Source organism: Macaca thibetana, chromosome 2 (assembly GCF_024542745.1).
Source record: "Macaca thibetana thibetana isolate TM-01 chromosome 2, ASM2454274v1, whole genome shotgun sequence".
Taxonomy (NCBI): Eukaryota; Metazoa; Chordata; class Mammalia; order Primates; family Cercopithecidae; genus Macaca; species Macaca thibetana.
In genome coordinates this window covers 172,942,625-172,968,464 of record NC_065579.1, presented here as the reverse complement: position 1 = coordinate 172,968,464, position 25,840 = coordinate 172,942,625, and the positions used below count along the sequence as shown (strand labels likewise).

Below are 25,840 nucleotides of genomic sequence, written 5' to 3'. Positions count from 1 at the left end.
CTTTGTTAGGTCAGTCAAATATAATTTCTAGAAAACGATTTAAAGATAGAAATAGAGTCTAAATCTTCTAAAACATAAAGCAAAAATACCACCCCCCCACCACACACACAAAAAAACAAAACATAATTAATCTTTAAAATACAAGAATGGGCTGGGTACAGTGGTGCACACCTATAGTCACAGCTACTTCAAAGGCTGACTTGAAACCAGGAGTTCAAGGCTGTAGTGCACTACAATCATGCCTGTAAATAGCCACTGTACTCCAACCTGGGCAACATAGCAAGACCCATCTCCAAAAAAAAAAAAAAAAAAAAAAAGAAATACAAGAAAGGAAAAAAGATCAAGCAGACCGAATAAAAAGCATAAAGAAAAATAGTATAAAATATAAACAGACTATGCCTTATAGTTAAAAATAAATGCAGACCGAATGTAAAAAGAGAAGTATTCAGATCCATATTATTTACTGGCAACACATGTAAAATGAAATGTCCAAAGGAGCATTGTTTATAAGAGCAAAAAAATTGGATACAATCCAAACTCCATCAATAAAAAGTAGGTAAATCTATTTTTAATATTAATACAATAAATACATAAGTAAAACTGGATGATCTCTAGTTCTATGCATTAACATGAATGAATCTCACAAAAATGTTGGGCAAGAAAAAAAATGCCTGCTATGTAAGAATACATATTGTTCAGTAACCTGAATCATTTTTCTAAAGTTCACAATTATACAAAACCTAAAATTCAGAAAAGTGGTTCATTCTAAGGCGAATGCATGGGAATGGGACAGAATGGGCACAGTGGGGAACAAACGAGGCTTCGGTGATACTGGTAATAGTCTATTTTCTAATAGAAGGTGAACATTTGGGTGTTTATTTTAATATTATGTTTTTTAACTTAAATGCATCTGATAGATATTAGACCTGTGTTTTATTCTACCTCTGACACTTAATCTGTTTGAACCTCAAAAAGTTTCCACATTTATAAAATAGAAATATTAATTGCTCTCCTATGTATCTCATAGGCCTACAGTAAAGATTAATATCAAAATAGGATAGTGTGAAATGAATAAAAATAACACCATTTTTCATGATTATAATCATTTAATCCAGAAAAATATTTAGATGAAAGCATATCAAAATATTATCAATGCTTATTATTGAGGAATGGATTATAGGTAATATCAATTTTATACTTTTCTATATATTTTTAATATAAATATGCATTATTGTTAAAATTAGGAAAAAGTTTAAATGTTTACATAAATTACATATAAATAATGAAATATTATTTTGAAAAGAGTGATAACCATATAATGCAAATGTTCAAGAGTTCACCTTGCAAATGAATATCATTATTAGTAATTTCATTCAAAACTGACTAATGTTCCTACCATAAAGGAGTTGAACTTAGGATATATGTACTATTTGTATCAGTGTTTTTCAAATTGCAAGTCAGAAGAAAATGCATGACATAAAACATTTGGAAGAGAAATTTTAAGTTTACAGGGGAAAATGATCCCAAAACAGAGTATCTTCTTTAGTGGCTATGTGGATTATTGTCATCACCAAATTACCAAAGGAAAGCTTAAAAAGAAAATCAACTGACATGAATATAGGAAACTATGACAGAGCTGTAATACATTAATAAAAATGAAACCTCCATTTCCATTTAAAAGCTTTGGGCTCCCTCTATTGGAAGTCTGTATTAGAGTCTTGCAACTTAAAATAGCAAATTGATCCCTTTCACTCAAGGCTAATTACCAATCTCTGCTGAGTGGCTGGCTATAATAAAACCTTTATTACTTTTGTAAAACATAACTTTATGAAACATTTTTCTTCTTTTTTTATTTTTAGGTACAGGGTCTCACTCTGTCACCCATGCTGGAGTGCAGTGGCTTGATCACAGCTCATTAAAACCTCTAACTCCTGGGCTCAGGACCTTCTAGCTTCAGCTTCCTTAGTAGATAGGACTACAGGCACACAGTACTGCACCTAATTCTTTTTTCAAAAGTTTTTTTGTAGAGACAGGGTCTTGCTATGCTTCCCAGGCTGATCTTGAACTCCTGACCTCAAGCCATCCTCCTATCTTGGCCTCCCAAAGCACTGAGAGATTACAGGTATGAGTCACCACACGCAAGCCTGTTTTCTAATACAATTTGGTATATATTATTTGGAAATTAAATTATACTTCTTTACATTAGCAGTTTTAAAATATTTCTAAAAATCCCAATGGGAAGTAAAATTTAAAAATACTCAAACATTCTGCTCAGTCTGACCTAAAAGGGAGTTCTTAATAAATATTTATAATGGAAGGGCAAAAAAAGAATCAGAACTTCTATTAGGAAAGTAATCTACAGACTTGTTCAGGAACTGATAGCTCATCTAAAGCAGCACAAATGAGAACAGTAGCTGGCTGACTTATCTCCATATTTGGGGTTAAAGAGGTCTTCCCAAGGATAAGCCAAAACACAAGAGTTAAACACTAACATATTTTGCCAAATAAACTAAAAGTCTTCTATATCAAAGAAGATACTATAAAGAAAGTGTAGTATATAGCAAACTTGAAAAAAAATTTACAACACATACTACAAAGAGTCAATATCTTTAATGAGTTTTTAAAACGAGTGAGAAAGAGATGAGCACCCTAATAAGGACAAATACCAACAGAAAACTCATATAAGAAATTTTAAAAAACATATTCACTAAAAATGATATAGTGTGGATAACTGTCCCTGACCAAATCTCATGGTGAATTATATCCCCAATGCTGGAGGTGAGGCCTGGTGAGCGGTGCTCAGGTCATGGGAGCAGATCCTTCACTGCTTGGTGCTGTCTTCACGATAGTGAGTGAGTTCTTGCTACATCTGGTTGTTTAAGAGTGTGTAGCACCCTCCCCCCGTTTCTCTTGCTCCTGCTTTCACCATGTGATGTGCCTGCTCCCCCTTTGCGTTTCACTGATGGCAGCAGTAGCAGCCCATCTGGAGCAGCTGCTGCAAAGAGGCCAGCTGCAGTGGGGAAGGCACAGCCAGGACTACAAACTCCACAGAGCTGGTGGAAGCTGGGAACAGGCAGAAGTCCCTCACCCTTCCAAGTTGGAAGGGCAGGAGCCCTGCCTTCCCCAGCACTGCTGCAGCTGCACAGCCACAGCTGCAAACCTGGGCATTCCTGCACTCTAAGGAGCCCAGGAAGGCCCCCATATCCCTGCAGGCTCGGAAGTATCTGCTCCCACTGCCCAGCCTCTCCACTCTCAGTGCCCACTCCAATTTTGGAGCAAAGTTGAGGCCAAGCCCAGGCACTGTCACAACCTGGACAGGAGTACACATGCTCGGGTACACACCAGCCCTCTGCCACTTCAGCCCCCTCTAGTCTTTGGGTGCCAACGAGCACAGGAGGGAAGGGGATGCTGAGGGCAGCTCAGCGTGGGCCTGCAGGCACCCCTCAGCATGAATTGCCTGGGCACTGGAGACAGCAGGTTGCATGGCAGTGGGAGGCAGACTAGTTCCTGGGCAGAAAAGGGAGTGTCCCCAGTGAAGCCCCTCCTTCAGGTCTGGGACAGCCTGAAGCCTGAGGCCCAGGCTCCCAGTTCTGAGGACCAGAGTAACAACTTATAGTGCTTTCTCCAGGCTGACCCAGGGCTGCCTATGGACCAATCAGCATGCACTGCCTCCCCTACGAAGCCCATAAAACCCCCTGGACTCAGCCAGACTCGGGCAGACATCAGGACTATCTGCCTGCAGAGAGGAACTAGCCACTGTGAGTCCCCTCTCAGCTGAGAGCTGTATAATCAACGGGATGACCTGCCTGTGGATAGGACTATCCATTTCGGGCATGCTGAGAGCTGTACTGTCACTCAATAAAGCACCTCTTTGCCTCACTCACCCTTCAGTTGTCCACGTACCTAATTCTTCCTGGACAAAGGACAAGAATTCAGGACCTGCCGAGTGGCAGGACTGGAACAGCTATAATACAAACAGGGCTAAAACACGTCCCTCGCTTGCCACGTTGCGGGCGACTAGAAAAAGAGAAGACAGAAGGAGAGAAGAGCTGCGGCCCTTCAGGGAGCCCAGACCTAGGAGTTCCCCTAGCCAGGGCTGTGACACCCTCTTTGGGGCTCTGCAGTTCCTGGTGTCTCCAAGCTTCCGGGCACCACCTCATTCCCCAGTGGCAGCAATGGAAGCCACTTGCAGTACGACTGGTCCAGCTGCAGTCTCGTGGGAAGCCACCGCCCATACCAGCACCTGAAGCTGCCCGACCCGCCACAGCTGACATGTCTGGCTATGCACAGCGGCCAGACCCAGCACTCACTCGCTCACACACCCCTCGCCACTCTGCACCTGGCTCGCACTTGGCAGGTATGGGATCTGCGCCAGTAGTGGGAACCAAGCACAGCCTGCCAGACCAAGGGGGCAGAACAAGCCCACCAGACCCAAGCAAAACTCAGGCAAAGATGTCACCAGCTGGTGAAGCAACACCACAAGGATCCTGTGACACCACCAAGATTATAAGCTTCCTGAGGTCTCCCCAGAAGCAGATGCTGCTATGCTTCCTGTACAGTTTGTAGAACTGTGAGCCTATTAAACCTCGTTTCTTATATATTACCCAGTATTGGGTATTTCATTAATAGCAGGGCAAGAATGGCCTAATACAAAAAATGAAAGATGAATGAAATGAAGACAATTTAATGAAAACAATTATATATTTTTGCCTACAGTTTATCAAAAAAATGCTTAATCATAACACCTAATTCTTGTTAGAGTATAACAGAATCAAACTGAAAGGGTTTACTAGAATAAATATATGAAGATGTGTGTGTTTGCATGTGTGTGTGTGTATATAAATTTTTTTATATATATATATATATATGCCACTTACTGAAGCACTGACATATAGAGAAAAAAAATACCTTGAATGTCTTCTCATGAGGAATTACACATAAGTAAATGAAGTGAACACTCCCCACAACTTCAAAGTGTACCCTCAGACCCCACCCAAAGACAAGGATGACCACCACAGCAGATTTTGGCAAAAGGCAGGGGCTAAATCTGCCACGTTTAAGAGATTTAACAGTACTCAGTCCAGCTTCAAAGCCCACACCAAGGCCGCACACAGGCAGAGTCTAATGTCAACCATGCATTTTTACTTAGCAAAGGCAGCTGGTCCTATCCATCCAATGGGCAACTCCACCTAAACTTAGGGCCTCTCGTGCAACTCCATCCAACTGCTGAACTCAAATAGCAGTATCACACAGCCAGAGAATACATCATGTGACCCTCTCCATCTAAGACAATTGCACTACCATCCAGAGCTCAAATGAATTGCAGAGTTCCTCCCGTGGTCTCAGTCAATAGTAAAGCCCAGTCAGTTGACCTACCCAAACTCAGAGCAAAGGCAGCGGCTAGAGAACCCAACAGCAAACTCTGCCTACCAAGGATCATTACCAGCTGACACATCCAGAATTATAGGCCAGACTAAATGGTGAAGGTCCACCTCTGCCAAAACTGTAAAAACTAAAAAAGCTGGCTCTCCTCAAATGGGAAGACAACAACACAAGGAAACAAGAATCAGAAAAATCAGGATATCATGACACCTCCAAAATAAAATGAGCAAAGGCCCTAACAACAGGACCTTGAAGAAAGATCTGTGAAAGGACAGATAGGAAATACAGAATAATCCTCTTAAAGAACTTCAGTGAACTACAAGAATACATGGATAAAAAAATTAATGAGGGGGCTTCAAGAGACCGACTAGAGGTATCTGGCACTTAACTCCTCCACAACTAAGGACCAAAACAACTGTTAAATAACCACCTATCAAATAGAGCTCCTAAAAATAACACTGTAATTCAGCAGAGAACTGACAGGGAACCTATGAGGCACAGAAAAAGAGGGAAATGAAGCAACTGGCTTGGCTAAGATGCACTCAGAGCCAGGACAGACTCCTTGCTGTGGGGAAAAGGTAAGCAAAAAATCTCCAGAAGTTCATGTTCCACTGAAGACTCTTGCAATCCGAGGTAAAGGAGAGCCTCTTGGCCCTGGCGGGATCTGAGACTAATATGGGGGCTGCCTGGAGTCCACACAACTGCACTGTTCAATAGGGAGAGATCATGCTGCATCCCACATATCCCCTGAGACTCAAGCAGCTGCAACACAGCACCATTTTGAGAGCCTAGCTACCAACAGACTACGTCATGCCCTGAGGCCCAAGAGTCCCTCTATTTCCACATCCCTGAAGGCCTGCTGACATTCCCCAAATCCACCCAGAAGGCTGCAGCATTGCAAGGTTGGCTGGACCACCAGTAGTGTGGCCAGATTCCCGGCACTCTAGCCCAGGCAGTATCCTGCATGCCAGAAAACAAGTAGTGCAATGCACCAGGAAGGCTGCCCCCAGGACAAAAGGAGTCAAACCATGTTCTCCCAGAGCCTAAGAGGTGCCTGCCTAGGCACTAACAGCAACCCAGCTCCCTCCATGTGTGCTACAACATCTGCACACATCTTCAGAGGGTCTGGGGACCAGCCTTCCCAGCTGACATCCCAGGCCCCCAGAATAAGTGTCTCCTACCTGCTGCAGGCACTAGCATATGCCACACAGGGGCATAAAAATGGGCAAGCCCTGCCATCACCACCAATGCTGGCACCCAAGTACATCATCTGGGAGCCTGAGAATCAATGGACTGCTGCAACTGCTGTTGCTGGCACCCATGTGCACCATACAGGGGACTGAGTACATGCCTTCCCTAACCATTGCCACCATGACCAGGGCCTGAGTGCATGGTTCAGGGACCTGGGAAGCAACCAGCCCTACCCAATGCAGCCAGTGCCCACATACACAATCAGAGAGCGTAAGAGTAGGTCAGCCCTGCTCACTGCCACCGTTAGCACACGAATGTGCTGTCCAGGCATAAAAAAAAATCAACCCACCGCACCAACTACCACCAGTACAAGCACATACCATTGAGAGGCCTGACAATAGGCCTATGCCACCCACCAACATCACAGCCAGCATGAGCCATTCTGGGGCTTGAAAACAGGCCTACCCCACCCACCAATACCACTGCTGGTACCCAAGTGCACTGTCAACCTGTCTAAGGATTAACCCAACCCACACATTATGGCCAGAGCCTTGCACACACCACTGGGGAGCCTGACTAGAAATCTGCCCCCTCACAACTTCTGCTGGTGGCACCCACATACGTCATTCAAGGAGCTGGGGATTAGCCTTCCCTGCCCACCACTGCTGGTGCCCAAACAGCCATCATGACCACCACTGCCAGCACCACAGTGTGCCATCCAGAGGTCTGGGAAATGACACACCCGGGTTGCCACAGCCACTGCCTGTGCACTCCATCAGGGAGCATGAGGACAGGCACTTCCTGCCAGCCACCGCATAAGTCATTACCCCCATATTTTTTCTGGGAGCCTGAAAATCAACCTGCCCCATCTGTAACCATCTGCACACACCATCTGGGGGGCTAGAGGATAAGTCCATCTTACCCACTGCCATCACTGCCAATGAGCACATGTATTGTCAGGGGGACTAGGGATCGACTAGGGAGCACACCACCGATGGCTCCTGCACATGGCTTCTGGGGGACTGAGTACAAGCCTACCTGACATGCAGTGTCTGGGAGCCTAGGGATAGGCCCACCCAGCCTGCTGGCAGTTCCTGCATATGCCTCCTGGAAGTTCGGGGACTGGCTAGCCCAGCCACCACAGGCACCCACTTGTGCAGTGCTTAAGGAATAAGGATTGACCAGTCACACCTACTACCATCACCAGTGCCACTCACATATCACAAAAGTCTATGAACCACCACTGCCACCATGACACCTGAGCAAGCCCACCTGAAGGCCCAAGAACTGGCCCACCAGGACCTGCCACCACCAGCACAACTGTTAGAAGCCTGGGGGTCCAAGGACCAACACATCCAGCCTGCCACCACCACCACAGGTATCTAAGGCCAGCTTGCTTGGAGTCTAGCACTCTAGAGTGGTGCATCCCTAGCTCACTGCAGCCTTGAACTCCTGGGCTCAAGCAATCCTCCTAACTCAGCCTTCAAACCTAGCAAGAGATTTAGACATACAGACACAGGAAATACAGAGATCCTCAAATAGATACAATACAAAAAGGTCTTCTCCACAGCACATCATGGTCAAACTACCAAGTCAGAGACAACAAGAAAATTCTAAGAACAGCAAAAGAAACATGTCTAGACACTTAAAAGAGAATCTCCATCAAACAAAGAGCAGATTTCTCCACAGAAAACATGCAGGCCAGAAGAGAATGAGATGATATATTCAAAGTACTAAAAGAAAAAAAAACAAAACTGCCAGCCAAGGATACCATACCTAGCAAAGTTATCCTTCATAAATGAGTAAGAGTTTTTCCCAGACAGGCAAAAGCTGAGGGAACTCTTCACCACTAGACAGGCCCTACTTACGTAAAATGCTTAAGAGAATCCTACACCCAGAAGCAAAACGACACTATCTAAAATAATGAACATACCCAAAAATACAAAACTAACTGTTGAACAGATACACAAATGAAAATGACAAAGGAGCTGAACACTGTCACTACAGAAAACCACCAAACTGAAGTGATAAATGATAAAAGTGGAAGAAAAAAAGGATATACAAAACACCTAGAAAACAATTTACAAAATGCAGGAGTTAAGTACTCATCTGTTAGTAATAGCCTGAATGTAAAAGAATTAAATTCCCAACTTGAAATATATGAGCCGGGCACAGTGGCTCATGCCTGTAATCTCAGCACTTTGGGAGGCTGAGGTGGGTGGATCACCTGAGGTCAGGAGTTAGAGACCAGCCTGACCAATATGGTGAAATACCATCTCTACTAAAAATACAAAAATTAGCCAGGTGTGGTGGTGGGCACCTGTAGTCCCAGCTACTTGGGAGGTTGAGACAGGAGAACTGCTTGAACCTGGGAGGCAGAGGCTGCAGTGAGTCAAGATTGTGCCACTGCACTCCAGCCTAGGCAACAGAGAGAGATTCTGTCTCAAAAAAAAAAAAAAAAAAACCAGAAAGAATCCATTTTTTTAAATGACCCAACTGATATATGACCCAACTGTATGCTCCCTACTCACATCACCTGTAAACATATACACTGACCGAAAAAAAAAAAAAAATTTCCACACAAATGGAAACCAAAAGCATGCAAGAGTAGCTATGCATACATCAAACTTTAAGTCTGCTTTCAGTTTCCATTTGCAGATTTTAAATCATGCTTTTTGTTTCCATTTGTAGACTTTAAGTCAAAAACTATAAAAAGAGACAACATCATTATATAATGATAAAGGGATAAACTGACAAAGAGGATATAATTCCAAATATACATGTACTTAATATCAGAAAACACAGAAATATAAAGCAAATATTATCAGATCTAAAAGAAGAGACAGACTCCAATACAAAAATAATGGGGGATTTCAACCCCCTACTCTCAACAGTGGACAGATCATCAAGACAGAAATTGAACAAAAAAGCATCGGACTTAATCTACACTATTGATCAAATGGGCCTAACAGACATTTACAAAACACTTCATCCATGGCTGGAGAATACACATTCTTCTCATCAGCATATGGAACATTCTCCAGGATAGACCATATGTTAAGACACAAAACAAATCTCAATACCTTTTTAAAAATCAATATCATATCAACTATCTTCTCAGACTGCAATGGAATAAACGTAGAAATCAGTAACAAAGAAACTTTAGAAACTGTACATGGAACTTAAACAACATGCTCCTGAAGAACCACCGGATCAAGGGGAAAAAACATAAAAAAGAAATTTAACAAGTATTAAAACAAACAAAAACAGAAATACAGCATACCATAACATATGGGATCCAGCAAAAGCAGTACTAAGACGGAAATTTATAGCAGTAAACACCTAAATCAAAAAGTAGAAAGATTTCAAATAAACAACCAAATGATGCATCTCAAAAAACTAGAAAAGCAATAACAAACTAAACCCAAAATTAGTAGAAACAAAAAGATAATAAAGTCATAGAAGAATTAAATGAAATAGAGGAAGAAAAATTAAAAGGACCAACATAATGAAAAATTGTGTTTTAAAGACAAACAAAAATCACTGGCTATACCAACCAAGATTTAAAAAAAAAAAAAAAGAACACCAAAATAAATACAATCAGAAAACAACAACAACAAAAGGAGGCATTAAAACTGATACCACAGAAATACAAACAATAATTAGAGGGTATTATGAACAAGTGTATGTCAGCAAATTGGAAAATCGCAAGGAAACTGAAAAATTCCTGGAGACATACAACCTACAAGATTAAATCAGGAAGAAAGAGAAAACCTGAACATACCAGTAACAAGCAACAAGATCAAAGCAGTAATAAAAGGTCTATCAACAAAGAAAAGCCCAGGACTGGACGGTTTTATTGCTGAATTCTATCAATCTTATAAAGAGGAACTAACACCAATTCTTCTCAAACCATTCCAAACAACTTAAGAGGAGGAAACTTTATCTAACTCATTCTACAAGGCCAGCACTACACTGATAACAAAACTACACATGGACATGAGAAAAAAAAGTTCAGGCCGATATGAGCAACATAGATGCAAAAATCCTCAACAGAATACTAGCAAACAGAATTCAACCACACATCAAAAAGATAATGCACCATGATCAAGTGAGATTTATCTCAGGGATGCAAGGATGGTTCAACACACACAAATCAATAAATGTAGTACATCATATTAGAATGAAGGGCAAAAACCATGTGATCACCGCAGTAGATGCAGAAAAAGCATTTGATAATATTCAATATCCCCTCATGATAAAAACTCTCAAAAAATAGGCACAGAAGTAACACACTGAAACATGATTAAGGCCCTATATGACAAATCTACAGCCAAATTATACTAATTGAATAAAATCTGGAAGCCTTTCCTCAAAGAACTGGAATAAGACAAAGATGCCCACCTTCACCACTCTTATTCAACACAGTCCTAGAAGTCCTATCCAGAGCAATTAGGTAAGAGAAAGAAATAGAGGGCATCCAAATTAGAAAAGAAGTAGTCAAATTATCCCTCTTTCCAGATGACATGACCATACATATAGAAAAACCTAAAGACTCCATCCAAAAACTCTTATAACTAATAAATTCATTAAAATTGAGGACACTGAATCAACATAGAAAAATCAGTAGCATACACCAACAATGAACTAGCTGGGAAAAAAATAAAGTAATTCCACTTAGAATAGCTATGGAATAAAATACCTATGAATAAATTTAACCAAAGAGTTGAAAGATCTCTAAATTGGAAATTACAAAACACCAATGAAAGGAATTAAAGAGGACATAAACAAATGGAAAGATATCCCAAGCTCATGGATTAGAACTAATAGTGTTAAAATGACCATACTTCCCAAAAGAATCTACAAATAAAATGAAATCCCAATCAAAATGCCAATGATATTCTTCCTAGAAGTAGAAAACCCAATCCAAAAAGTCATATGGAACCACAAAAGATACCAAATAACCAAAGCAACACTGAGCAAAAAGAACAATGCCGAAGGCACCACACTACCTGACTTCAAAATATATTACAAAGCTATAGTAACCAAAACAGCATGATATTGGTATAAAAACAGTTGGGTGTGGTGGTACACATCTGTAGTCCCAGCTATTCAAGAGGCTGAGGAGGGAAGATTGCTTGAAGTCAGGAGTTCAAGGGTACAGTGAACTATGATTGTGGACTGCACTACAGTCTGGATGACAAAGCAAGACCCCATCTCTTTAAAAAACAAATACACAGACCAATGGAACAGAACAGAAAACCTAGAAATAAATCCCCATATTTAGAGCCAATTGACTTTCAACAAAGGCACCAAGAACATATACTACAAAAGGATACCCTCTTCAATAAATGTTGCTGGGAAAACTAGATATCCATATGCAGAAGAATGAAACTATACCCCTATTTTCACCATATACAAAAATCTACTCAAAATGGGTTAAAAATTTAACCATAAGACCTGAAAATGTAAAACTTCCAAAAGAAAACGGGAATAACTATATGACATTGGTCTGAGCAATGATTTTTTAGATCTCACCCAAAAAGCACAGGGAACAAAAGCAAAAAACAGACAAAAAGGATTACATCAAAATTAAAAGCTTCTGCACAACCAATGAAATCATTTTCAGAGTGGAGAGACAACCTATAGATTGGGAGACAGTCACAAATCATACATCTCACTAGGGATACATACGTATCTAAAATATGTAAGGAAACTCAACTCTATAAAAAGCAAACAAATAATCCAATTTTTAAAATGTTTAACAGAATGAATAGACATTTATTAAAAGAAGATATACAAATGCCCAACAGACATATGAAAAAATGCTCAACTTCACTAATTAGGGAAATATAAATGTCTTAGTCTGTTTCGTATTGCTGTAACTGAACACCTGAGACCAGGTAATACAATATAATGAACAGAAATTTATTTAGCTCACAGCTAATCAAGCTGAAAAGTTCAAGACTGGGTGGCTACATCTGGCAGCTTCTAGTGAGGGCTTCCTGCTCTTCATAGCATGGTAGAAAAGTGTAAGAGGAAACAGGAGTGTAAAAAGACTAAACAGGACAAACAGGTTTATAACAACTCATTCTCATCGGTACATGTGGTATTTGGTACATGCACAGAATGTGTAATGATCAAGTCAAATTATATCGGTTATCCACCACCTCAAGTATTTATCATTTCCATGTGTTGGGAACATTTCAATTCCTCTCTTCTAGCTATTTTGAAATATACAATGCACTACAGTCACCCTACTCTGCTACTGAGTATTAAAACATATTATTTCTATCTAACTATATAGTAGCCATTAACCAAATTCTCTCCATTGCCCCCAACCACACATACACTTCCCAGCCTCTAGGGCTTGTAATTCTACTCTCTGCCTCTATGAGATCAGCTTATTTAAGTTCTCACATGTAAGAGAGAACATCCAATCTTTATCTTTCTGTGCCTGTCTTATTTCATGTAATGACCTCTAGTTCCATCCATGTTGCTGCATATGACAGGATTTCATTCTTTTTTATGGCTGAATGGTATTCCATTGTGTATACAGACACCATATTTTCATTATCCACTGATAGACACTTAGGTTGATTCTGTATATTTGCTATGTTGAATAGTACTGCAAAAAAAACATGGTAGGTGCATGTATTTCTTCGGTATATTGACTTCCTTTCCTTTAGATAAATACCAGTGGCAGGACTACTGGATTGTACAGCGGTTCTATTTTTATGTTTCTTTTTTAAATTTGGGGGGGGGTTGTTTGTCTTTGTTTCTATTTTTTTAATCTATTTCAGTTTTCTGAGAAATCTCTATACTGCTTTCGATAATAGTTACACCAATTTACATTCCCACCAAGAGTGTATGAGTTTCCTTTTCTCCACATCCTTGCCAGCATCTGCTATTCTTTGTCTTTCTAACGGCCATTCTAGCTGAGGTAAGATGATATCTCATTGCAGTTCTGATTTGCTTTTCCCTTATAATTAGCAATGCTGAGCACTGTTCACATACCTGTTTGCCATTTGTATGTCTTCTTTTGAGAAACGTCTTTTTATGTCACTTGCACACTTTTTAGTGGGATTATTTGTTTATTTTTACTGTTGAGTTGTTTGGATTCCTCATATATTCTGAGTATCAGTCCCTTCTTGGATGAATAGTTTACAAACATTTTCTCCCATTATGGAAGTTGTCTCTTTACTCTGTTGATGGGTTGGCTCTTTAGCTGTGCAGAAGCCATTCGGCTTAATATAGTCTCATTTATGTGTTTTTTGTTGTTGCCTGTGCTTTTGAGGTCTTAGTCATAAAATCTTTGCCTAGACCAATGTCCAGAAGCATGTCCCCTATGTTTTCTTCCAGTAGTTTTATAGTTTCAGGTCTTACATTTAAAGTATTTAATCCATCTTGGGTTGATTTTTATATGTGGTGAGATATAGGGGTCTAGTTTCACTCTTCTGCATATTTTCCCAGGATCACTACTGAAGAGGGTGTCCTTTCCCCAGTGTATGTTCTTGGTACCTTTTGTTGAAAATCAGCTGGCTGTAAATACATGGATTTATTTATAGGTTCTCTGTTCTGTTCCATTGGTCTATGGGTCTGTTTTTATACCATGCTGTTTTGGTTACTATAGTCTTGTAATATATTTTGAAGTCAGGTAGTGTAATGCCTCCAGTTTTATTCTTTTCACTCAGGACTGCTTTAGCTATTTGGGCTCTTTTTTAATTCCATATGATCTTAGGGTTAAGATTAACAAATTCATCTTAAGGGAAGAAAGAACTAAAGCTTGGTTTAAGGAGTTCAGTACTTATTAAACTAAATGGGGAGGCTAACAAAGCTGTAACAATTGCTTTGGCAGCAATGGTGATGACAACAGTGGACTCAGGAACACATGTTGGCACCCTCATTGTAGAATATTTCAGTAACATCAACTATAGCAATATCCTTTAATAGTACTTTTGGTATCAGTACCAATAAGAGAGACACAAAAATAATGACTAACTTTTAATAATCACCTACTAACTTCCTGGCATTATACTTGGGACTTTACATGGATCATCTCGTTAAATCTGCACACTAACCCAATAAGGTGTGTATTATTATCCCTGTTTTAAAGACAGGGTAAGAAACTTGCCCAAGGTAAGTCAGTGTATTAGCAGTATAGCTAATATCTTAATCCAGATGTCTGGGTCCAAAGTTTATGCTTATTCCAAATACACGAATCAAATAAAATTGTCACCAAGAGAATGAAATTTCAAAGTCCACATCAAAACCACCTGGAAATTTCACATCTATTTAGAAAGGATTTAAAGGACAGCTAGTGTTCCCACTGAATAGTTTTGGGGAATGACCGGAAATATTATACCTATTAATATTATTAAACCTTAGCCCCAGAATGGCATTAAGGCAGAAGTGTACAGATTACAATTTGATTGTTTCATACAATCTTCAAAAGTGTGACTTTTACAGCATAAATGTGCACTGATGTCATCTGAGTTCCATGGCAATGGTACATCTTGAGTTTTCTTTTAATCTTTTTTTTTTTTTTCTCATCATTTGACTTAAAGCTCAATCATCACAACTTCATCTCCAACAGAAAGTACCTTCAATAATATTTTCATTTATTTTATTTATAATATTTTATGGGCACAAAGAATTCTCAGAAGTGAGATTTAAAAGAAAAGGAAAAGAACATTTTTGTGAGGTAGATAGGGCATTCAAAATTACTTCTCTTTTCACAACTCAGAAAACTGAAGCTTACATTAAATGACATAAGCATTAACTCAAATGCAAAAAATTTAGTATACATTGAGCTAAGTACTAAGTATATGCAAATAAGACACAATACCTCTTCTCCTCGAGGAGCTCATGGTATAGCAGAGGAGGTGGAAACAAACAGCTATACTGCAGCGTGGATAGATACTTTTGTTGTTGTTGTTGTTGTTGTTGTTATTGGTTTTTTGTGTATTTTTTGAGACGAAATTTCATTCGTTGCCCAGGCTGGAGTGCAATGGGGAGGTCTCAGCTCACTGCAACCTCCGCCTCCCAGGTGGAGGCTGGGATTACAGGTCCCTGCCACCACACTCAGCTAATTTTGTATTTTCAGTAGAGACAAGGTTTCACCATGTTGGTCAGGCTGGTCTCGAACTCCTGACCTCAGGTGATTCACCCACCTCCACCTCCCAAAGTGCTGGGATTACAGGTGTAAGCCACTGTGCCCGGCTGTTGTTGTTTTTGAGACAGGGTCTTGCCCTGTCACCCAGGCTAGAATGCAGTGGCAATCACAGCTCACTGCAATCTTGAACTCCTGGGCTCAAGCGATCCTCCCACCTCAGCTTTCCAAGTAGCTGAGACTACAAGTATGTACCATCACACCTGGCTCATTTTTTTCATTTTTAGCAGAAACAAGATCTCACTATCCTGCCTAGGCTGGTCTTGAACTCCTGGCCTCAAGTGATCCTCCTGCCTCAGCCTCCCAAAGGGCTAGGATTATAGGCATGAGCCACTTGATAGATACATTACTAATTTCCCCAATTACACATTAAATTTAGTAACTGAATAATGCCACTGAAATTCTCATTTTGGGAGGAAAACTTAGAGACCTAATAAAGTATAAAGTTAAAATTGTCATTACTAATTCACTAAGTAGAACCTAGGTGAAAATAAAAAATATTTTCCAAAAGAAGAAAAATTCAAGAATTCATAGAAAATAAAGAGTTTAAAATAATAAAATTTGTTGCAGATCTTTAAAAAGGCAACTATAAGTACTATTTAATGTAATTAGATTTACAATAGAAATACAAACCAGAAGTTAGCTTTGGATAGTTCAGGGGGAAAAAATTAAGATAATTAACTTTTCATTTATATAAAAAGTACCCTACAGGCTGAACACAGAAAATAAAAAGAGAAGCTTCAGAAGCTTGTGGCAAATGGAAGTTTATAAAGCTAACAGAATTTACTAACTGACCATCCCTAGCTTTGTGCCACAGATGTTTTCTTATTTCCAGTCCACACACAATCCTCTCCTAGAGCTTAAAACAAAGGCAACTTAAGATCTGCATTTCTCTTATTGGCACAACAAGCTACGTTTGTCAATGGAATTCAGCTTTTCCATTTGTTAATGGAAAATCTCAGACCATTTTTTAAGGAATGTGTTCAGTCATTCATTCAAAAAATATTTACTGAGCACTGAGTACTAGTTAAAATTCTAGAGTCTGAATATAAAAATAACGGACAAGGCCGGGTGTAGTGGCTCATGCCTGTAATCCCAGCACTTTGGGAGCCCGAAGCAGGCAGATCATGAGGTCAGGAGATCGAGACCATCCTGGCTAACATGGTGAAACCCTGTCTCTACTAAAAAAATACAAAAAATTAGCTGGGCATGGTGGCACGTGCCTGTCGTCCCAGCTACCTGGGAGGCTGAGGTAGGAGAATCGCTTGAACCCGGGAGGCAGAGGTTGCAGTGAGCCGAGATCGCGCCACTGCACTCCAGCCTGGGTGACAGAACGAGACTCCACCTCAAAAAAATTAAAAAAAAATAAAATAACAGACAAGACTGAATGGGTAGATGGATAGATGGACAAATAGAACAGAAAAAGAGAAGGGAATACACTAATGTCAGAGGAATGGATTTCAATGACACCAGACAAACTGGGATACTGAAATAGGTTACCAGATTTTCATTAAGTGTCTGTATTCATTTTTCCAAAACACAAGTATGGTGACCAGTGCTTCTGAAACACATTATTAGCCATGGACTGTTGGTTCCAATAGCCATTCCAACCACCATGGGAGAAAAATAATACCAACTATCAGAGCACATTTACCTCACATTTAGCAATAATGTATCTGTGAAAAAGAACAGGGAAGGATATATCAAAATAAATATAATTATTTTGAGTAAAGTTATCACTAAACATACCTTTCAGATAAATAACAGCTCTTGTGAGGGTTTAGACTTTGATAAGATTCTAGGCTGCCATCAGATGATGAAGCAAGTTGCTCTGATTGCAAGTTGTCTGTATCACTCAAACTTCCCTCGGTTACAGGTGGGGTCCTTATGTATTTTCTTCCTAACTCCGTTCCCAGGACATTCGTCAATATAACTCTGGGTATCCTGTCACATAGAATAACAAACACTGTACTGTACTGAGAAGTTTTCAGTTAAAAAAAAAATGTATTCCAGGAAGCTGAATTTTCAATCATTGTCATCTTAGCACAAGAAAGCTGTTTGAACTATACCACCCTAGAAATTAACCCATAAATACTTAAAAATTTAGAAAAACACATCTTTTTGTTTCTAGAAGCACTTGTTTCTTATCACTTACAGCATAGATTAGCCTGTCACTACAATGTCTTTAATTATACTAATGGATGCCATTGAGGGGCTTAAAATTTTAACAAATTCTTCTCTAAAAAATGCTTTCTTTCCTTTTCCAGAAATTATTAAAAACACAGCTTACTACAAATCAAGAAATCTTTGTTCTTCTCATTTAACAGAAAGATCTTTGATAAGTAATTTACACACTTGCAATTGGGAAATGACAAATGACAAATTCAACAAGACATCATTCAGACTGCATCTCTGGTAATGAAAGATTCCATAACTGAAACAGCACATATAATGGTGATAACATATATGCTAATATATAATAGCATCAGGAAAAGAGTCAATACATTTAAATGTTTAGAAAATTAAAGTTTTTGTTTAGTTGGTTTTCCTTTTTTGAGACAGGATCTCACTCTGTTGCTCAGACTGGAATGCAGTTACACAATCACAGCTCACTGCAGCCTCCACCTCCTGGCTCGAGTAATCCTCCCACCTCAGCCTCTTAAGTAGCTCAGACTATAAGCACAAGCCACCACACCCAGCTTACTTTTTTATTTTCTGTGGTGACAATGTCTCATTATGTTGCCCAGGCTGGTTTCAAACTCCTGGGCTCAAGCAATCCTCTCACTTCAGCCTCCCAAAATTCTGAGATTACAGGTGTGAGCCACTGCATTTAGCCTGGAGTGTATTTTTAAGTCTCCAGACCTTAAATTGGTGAGTTTTATATCAAATGCACTATATAAGCCTGACATCTTCTTAAACAGAAGATGTATATTTGATATATAAAGAAGTACATTTGGTATAAAATTAGTGCAATCTTTACTTTGCTGGCCAGCCATTCTTATGAACATTACTTTGCCACACTACAATAATGCCTTCAATATTGATATTCAGCCCAGAATTCACTGGCCCAAGTCATATTATTGTGACTTTTTAAAGTTCTTTTTATGTAATTTTAAAGTTTTCCTAACTCCTCTTTATTAGATGCCCGGTTGACTGTTATCGATATGCCACTAGCAATACTTTACTTATATTTTGTTTGTAAGAAACAATATACAGAAAGGGCCAGAGTACAAGCACACCTCATTTTATTGTGCTTCACTTTACTGCACCTCACAGATACTGTGCTTTTTTACAAATGCAAGGTTTGTGGCAACCTTGAGCACAGCACATCAATCAGCATGATTTTTCCAACACCATGTGCTCACTTTGTGTCTCAGTGTCACATTTTTGTAATTCTCAAAATATTTCAATCTTTTCATTATTATTTTATCTATTATGATGATCTGTAATCAGTGATCTTTGATGGCACAACTGTAATTGCTTTGAAGCACCACAAACCACGCACACATGAGACATTGAACTTAATTAACAAACGTTGTGTGTGTTCTGACTGCTTCACCTACCAACCATTCCCCTACCTCTCTCTCTCCCCTCAGGCCTCCTCCCTATCCCCTAGACACAGCAATATTGAAATTATGCCAATTAATAGCGCTACCATGGCCTCTAAATATTCACATGAAAGGAAGAGTCACAAGTCTCTCACTTTAAATCAAAAGCTAGAAATGGCCGGGTGTGGTGGCTCACACCTGCAATCCCAGCACTTTGGGAGGTCAAGGTGGGACAATCACTTGAGGTCAGGAGACTGAGGCCAGCCTGGGCAACATGGCAAGACTCCATCTCTACAAAACATAATTAACGAGCCATCCAGCCATGGCAGTACATGCCTGTAGTCCAAGCTACTTGGGAAGCTGAGAGTGGAGCATCACTTGACCCCAGGAGTTCAAGGCTGCAGAGAGCTAGGATTGCACCACCTCTGTTTGCCTGGGAAAGAGAGCAAGTCCTTGTCTTAAAAAAAAAAAAAAAAAAAAGAACTAAAGCTTAGTAAACTTAGTGTGGAAAGCATGTTGAAAGCTGAGACAGGCTGAAAGCAAGACTGCTTGCTGCAAAGAGTCAAGTTGTGAATGCAAAAGAATAGTTCTTGAACAAATTTAAAAGTGCTACTCCTGGCCAGGTGCAGTGGCTCACACCTGTAATCCTGGCACTTAGGGAGGCTGAGGCAGGTGGATCACTTGAGGTCAGGAGTTTGAGACCAGCCTGGCCAACATGGTGAAACCCCATCTCTACTAAAAATACAAAAATTAGCCAGGTGTGGTGGCAGGCACCTGCAATCCCAGCTACTCGGGAGGCTGAGGCAGAAGAATCATTTGAACCCAGGAGGCTGAAGTTGCAGTGAGCCAAGATACTGCCACTGCATTCCAGTCTGGGCGACAGAGTGACACTCCATCTCAAAAAAAAAAAAAAAAAAAATGCTACTCCTATGAACACACAAATAGTAAGAAAGCAAAACAGTCTTACTGATGATACGGAGAAAGTTATAGTAGTCTGAATACAAGATCAAATCAGCCACAACATTCCCTTAAGCCAAAGTCTAATTCAGAGCAAGATACTCTCTTCAAGTCTATGAAGACAGAGAGGTTAGGAAGCTGCAGAAGAAAAGTTCGTTTACAAGCTTTAAGAAAAGAAGTTGTCTCAGCCTGGACAACATAGTAAGACCCTGTCTCTACAAAAAAAATAGAAAACATTAACTGAGTATGGTGGCATGCACCTGTAGCCTCAGCTACTTGGGAGACTGAGGTAAGAGGATCACTTTAGCTTGGGAGGTCAAGGTTGTAGTGAGCCATGATGGTGCCAGCTGGGAGGTCAAAGCTGAAATGAGTCATGCTGGGCAACAGAATGAGACCCTGCCTCAAAAAAAAAAAAAAAAAAAAAAAAAAAAAAAAAAAAACACTATCCCCATAACATGAAAGTGCAAGGTGAAGCAGCAAGTACTGATGGAGAAGATGCAGCAAGTTATCCAGAAGATCTAGCTAGGATAACTGATGAAGGTGGCTACAGTAAACAACAGATGCTCAACGCAGATGAAAGAGACTTCTGTTGGAATAAACTGACATCTAGGAATTCCATACCTAGAAAGGAAAAGTCAATGCATAAGTTCGAAAGATAGGCTGACTCTCGTTAGGGGCTAATGAAGCTGGTGTCTTATCTGTGAAGCCAGTACTCAATTACCATGCAAAAGATCCAATGGCCTTAAGAATTATGCTAAATTGGGCCGCGCATGGAGGCTCACGCCTGTAATCCCAGCACTCTGGGTGGCAGAGGCCAGTGGATAACTTGAAGTCAGGAGTTCGAGACCAGCCTGGCCAACATGGCAAAACCCCATCTCTACTAAAAAAAAAAAAAAAAAAAAAAAAAAAAAAAAAAATTAGCCAGGCATGGTGGTACACACCTGTAGTCCCAGCTACTTCAGAGGGTGAGGCAGGAGAATCGCTTGAACCTGGGAGGCAGAGGTTGCAGTGAGATCATGCCACTGCATTCCAGCCTGGGTGACAGAGCAAGACCTTGTCTCAGAAAAAAAAAAAAAAAGCTAAATCTACTCTGCCTGTGCTCTGAAAATGGAACTACAATGTCTGGATGACTGGATGACAGTACATCTGTCTATAGCGTGGATCACTGAAATGACTTAACCCACGTTTGAGAACTGCCACTCAGAAAAAATAAAATAAAATTCCTTTCAAAATATTACAGCTCGTTGACAATGCACCTAGTCACCCAAAAGCTCTGATGGGGAAGTACAAGAAAATTCGTGTTGTTTTCACGCCTGCTAATAAAACATCCATTCTACAGCCCAAGGATCAAGAAGTAATTTCAAGTTTCAAGTCTTACAATTTAAGAAATACATTTCATATAGCTACCACAAACAGTGATATCCTCTGATGGGTCTGGGAAAAGTAAACTGAAAATCTTCCAGAAAGGATTCATCATTCTAGATGCCTCTGCATAAAACAACAAAGGTAACAAAGTACAGTGAAGTTCACATTTTCGCTTAAACAAAAGTATAGGCATATACTTGGAGACAGAGCTGGTTAAGTTCCAGACCCCCACCATAAAGTAAGTATCAAAATAAAACATGTCACATGAATTTTGTGGCCTCCTAGTGAATATATAACTATGTTTACACTAGAGTGTAGTCTGTTAAGTGTGCAATGGCACTGTGACTAAAAAAAAATGCACATCCCCTAATTAAAAATTTCACAACTATTTTTCCCTACATAAAGACACTATGTTCTTTTCATTATGTTCCAGGCAGCATAAAATTTTAGATCCTTAGAGAACTTTAAAATAAATTAGTCCTCTCTTTATTGTAAACATGGAAAACCCAAAGCTCAGAAAAGTGAAATAAGCTGCCCAGTTATAAGTAGCTTTCCTAGTGGAAGAACCTGGGCCTATTATCTTTTGGGGTTTTTTGTCTGTTCTATTCCATTATACCACATCCTCAATACTAATTTGCCAAAGGATTCCAGATAACTGAGATTGCCAATAGATACTTCAGGAAACTCCTGAAAATATCCATTTATACCATAATCAGAATAAAAAGTGCTGCAACAACTATCTAGAAAACCCGATAGTCTCAGCACAAAAGCTCCTTCGGCTGATAAAACAACTTGAGCAAGGTTTCAGGATAAAAAAAAATCAATGTACAAAAATCACTAGCATTCCTATATACCAACAACAGCCAAGTGGAAAGCCAAATTACAAAGGCAATCTCATTCATAACAGCCACAAAAAGAATAATATACCTGTGAATACAGTTAACCGGGTAGGTGAAAGATCTCTATAAGGAGAACTATAAAACACTACTTAAAAAAATCAGAGAAGACACGAATGGAGAAACATCCCAGGCTAATGGATAGAAAGTACCAATATTAAAATGGCCTTACTTCCCAAAGCAATTTACAGATTCAATGCTATTCTTATCATACTACCAATGACACTCTTCATAGAATTAGAAAAAACTACTTTAAAATTCATATGGAATGAAAAAGAACCCCATATAACCAAGACAATACTAAGCAAAAAGGAAAAAACTGCAAAATCATCTTATCTCCCTTCAAACCATATTATAGGGCTATAGTAACCAAAACACCATGGTACTGGTACAAAAATAAACACACAGACTAATGGAAAAGAATAAAGAGCCCAGAAATAAGACTGCACACCTATAATTCTGTGATCTTTGACAAACCTGACAAAAACAAGCAATGGACAAAGGGTTCCATATTTAATAATGGTGCTGGGAAAACAACTAGCCATGTGCAAAAAATTGAAATTGAACCCGATTGTTACACTATATATAAAAATTAGCTCAAAATGGATTAAAGACTTAAATGTAAAACCTAAAACTATAAAAAACCTAGAAGAAAATCTAGGCAATACCATTCAGGACATAGGCAAGCACAGGCAAAGATTTCATGACAAAAATGCCAAAAGCAATTGCAACAAAAGTAAAAATTGACAAATGGGATCTAATTAAACTAAACAGCTCTGCACAGCAAAAGAAACTATCATTAGAGTGAACAGACACCCTACAGAATGGGAGAAAGTTTTTGCAATCTATCCATCTAACAAATGTCTAATTTCCAGAGTTTACAAGGAACTTAAACAAATTAACATGAAAAAAAGCAAACAACCCCATTATAATGTGGGCAAAGGACATGAACAGATATCTTTCCAAAGAAGACACATGCAGACAATAATCATATTTTAAAAGCACAACATCACTGATCATTAGAGAAATACAAATAAAAACCACAATGAGACGCACAGTGAGAAAACAATGTGAAGAGACACAGGGAGAAGACAGACATCTACAAGTCAAAGAGAGAGGCCTGGCACACGCCCTTCTCTCACAGCCCTTAAAACACCTTGATTGGATTTCTTGCCTCCAGAACTGGGAACAAAAGGGGATAATGGTGGATGGGAGGCAGACTAGATTGCAGCTCTGACTCGGACAGACAGAGCAGCATGTGGAAGCTCGCATCGTGAAGTTTTGCTCCAGAACAACTGCAGGAATAAATCACGAAGCCTGAGAGGACCCATACACCTTACGAAGGAAGCAGAGTGCACCAGCAGGACCCAGACACCCCAAATACTGTGCCGGTATCCATGGCTGAGAAGCCCATAGATGGTTCAGGTCACAAGACTCTGTGCAGACAACCACCAGTACCAGCCCAGAGCCTGGTAGAATAGCTGGGTGGCTACATCCAGAAGAAAGATAACAATCACTACAGCTCTGCTTTCAGGAAGCCACATCCATAGGAAAAGGGGGAGAGTACTATATCAAGGGAACACCCTATGGGACAAAGGAATCTGAGCAACAGCCTTCAGCCCTAGACCTTCCCTCTGACAGAGCCTACTCAAATGACAAGGAACCAGAAAACCAACTCTGGCACTATGACAAAATAAGGTTCTTTAACACCTCCAAAAAATCATACTAGCTCATCAGCAATGGACCCAAACCAAGAAGAAAACCCTGATTTACCTGAAAAAGAAATTAGGAGGTTAGTTATTAAGCTAATCGGGGAGGCACCAAAGAAAGGTGAAGCCAAATGTAAGGAAGTCCAAAAAATGATACAAGAGGTGAAGGGAGAAATATTCGGGGAAATAGCATAAATAAAAAACAATTCAAACTTCAGGAAACAATGGACACACTTATAGAAATGCAAAATGCTCTGGAAAGTCTCAGCAATAGAATTGAACAACTGGAAGAAAGAAATTCAGAGCTTGAAAACAGGTCTTCAAATTAACCCAATCCAACAAAGACAAAGAAAAAAGAATTAAAAAATATGAACAAAGCCCCCAAGAAGTCTGGGATTATGTTAAATGACCAAATCTAAGAATAATAGGTGTTCCTGAGGAAAAAGAGAAATCTAAAAGTTTGGAAAACATATTTTGGGGAATATTGAGGAAAGTTTCCCCGGCCTTGCTGGAGACCTAAACATCCAAATACAAGAAACTCAAAGAACATCTGGAAAATTCATCACAAAAAGATCATCACCTAGTCACAATGTCATCAGGTTATCTAAAGTTAATATGAAGGAAAGAATCTTAAGAGCTGTGAGACAAAAGTACCAGGTAATCTATAAAGAAAAACTCTCAGATTAACAGCAGATTTCTCAGCAAAAACCCTACAAGCTAGAAGGGACTGGAGCCCTATCTTCACTCTCCTCAAACAAAACAATTATCAGTCAAGAATTTTGTATCAAGCGAAACTAAGCTTCATATACAAAGGAAAGATACAATCTTTCTCAGACAAACAAATGCTAAGAGAACTCACCACTACCAAGCATGCAAGAACTGCTAAAAGGAGTTCTAAACCTTAAAATAAATTCTGGAAACACATCAAAACAGAACCTCTTTAAAACATAAATCTCACAGGACCTATAAAATACAAATACAATTTAAAAAACAAAAACAAAAACAAAAAACAAGGTATACAGGCAACAAATAGCACAATAAATGGAATAGTACCTCACATCTCAACACTAACATTGAATGTAAATGGCCTAAATGCTCCACTTAAAAGATACAGAATTGCAGAATGATTAAGAATTCACCAGCCACTATCTGCTGCCTTCAAGACACTCACCTAACACATAAGGACTTGCACAAACTTAAGGTAAAGGGGTGGAAAAGACATTTCAGGGAAATGGACAGCAAAGGCAAGCAGGAGTAGCTATTCTTATATCAGACAAAACAAACTTTAAAGAAACAGCAGTTAGAAAAGACAAAGAGGGACATTATATAAGGATAAAAGGACTAGTCCAACAGGAAAATATAAACATATATGCATCTAACACTAGAGCTCCCAAATTTATAAAACAACTACTAATAGACCTAAGAAATGAGATAGACAGCAACACAATAATAGTGGGGGACTTCAATACTCCACTCACAGCACTAGACAGGTCATCAAGACAGAAAGTCAACAAAGAAACAGTGGATTTAAACTATACCCTGGAACAAATGGACTTAGCAGATATACACAGAACATTCCATCCAACAACCGCAGAATATACATTCTATTCAACAGCATAT

At 39.5% G+C, this 25,840-nt stretch overlaps 1 protein-coding gene across 6 annotated transcripts in view; it reads right to left on the bottom strand.

The window, feature by feature from the left end:
• Positions 1-25,840, bottom strand: part of SENP7 (SUMO specific peptidase 7) — a 194,645-nt gene that overhangs the window by 60,284 nt on the left and 108,521 nt on the right. For 4 of the 6 annotated variants that reach the window (XM_050778958.1, XM_050778957.1, XM_050778959.1 and 1 more), the window contains one exon: positions 17,495-17,689. The exons of the other annotated variants lie outside the window; for them this stretch is intronic. In XM_050778958.1, coding sequence (XP_050634915.1) covers positions 17,495-17,689 — 195 coding nt within the window. The remainder of the gene's footprint in view (positions 1-17,494; positions 17,690-25,840) is intronic. 6 annotated transcript variants of the gene reach the window in all.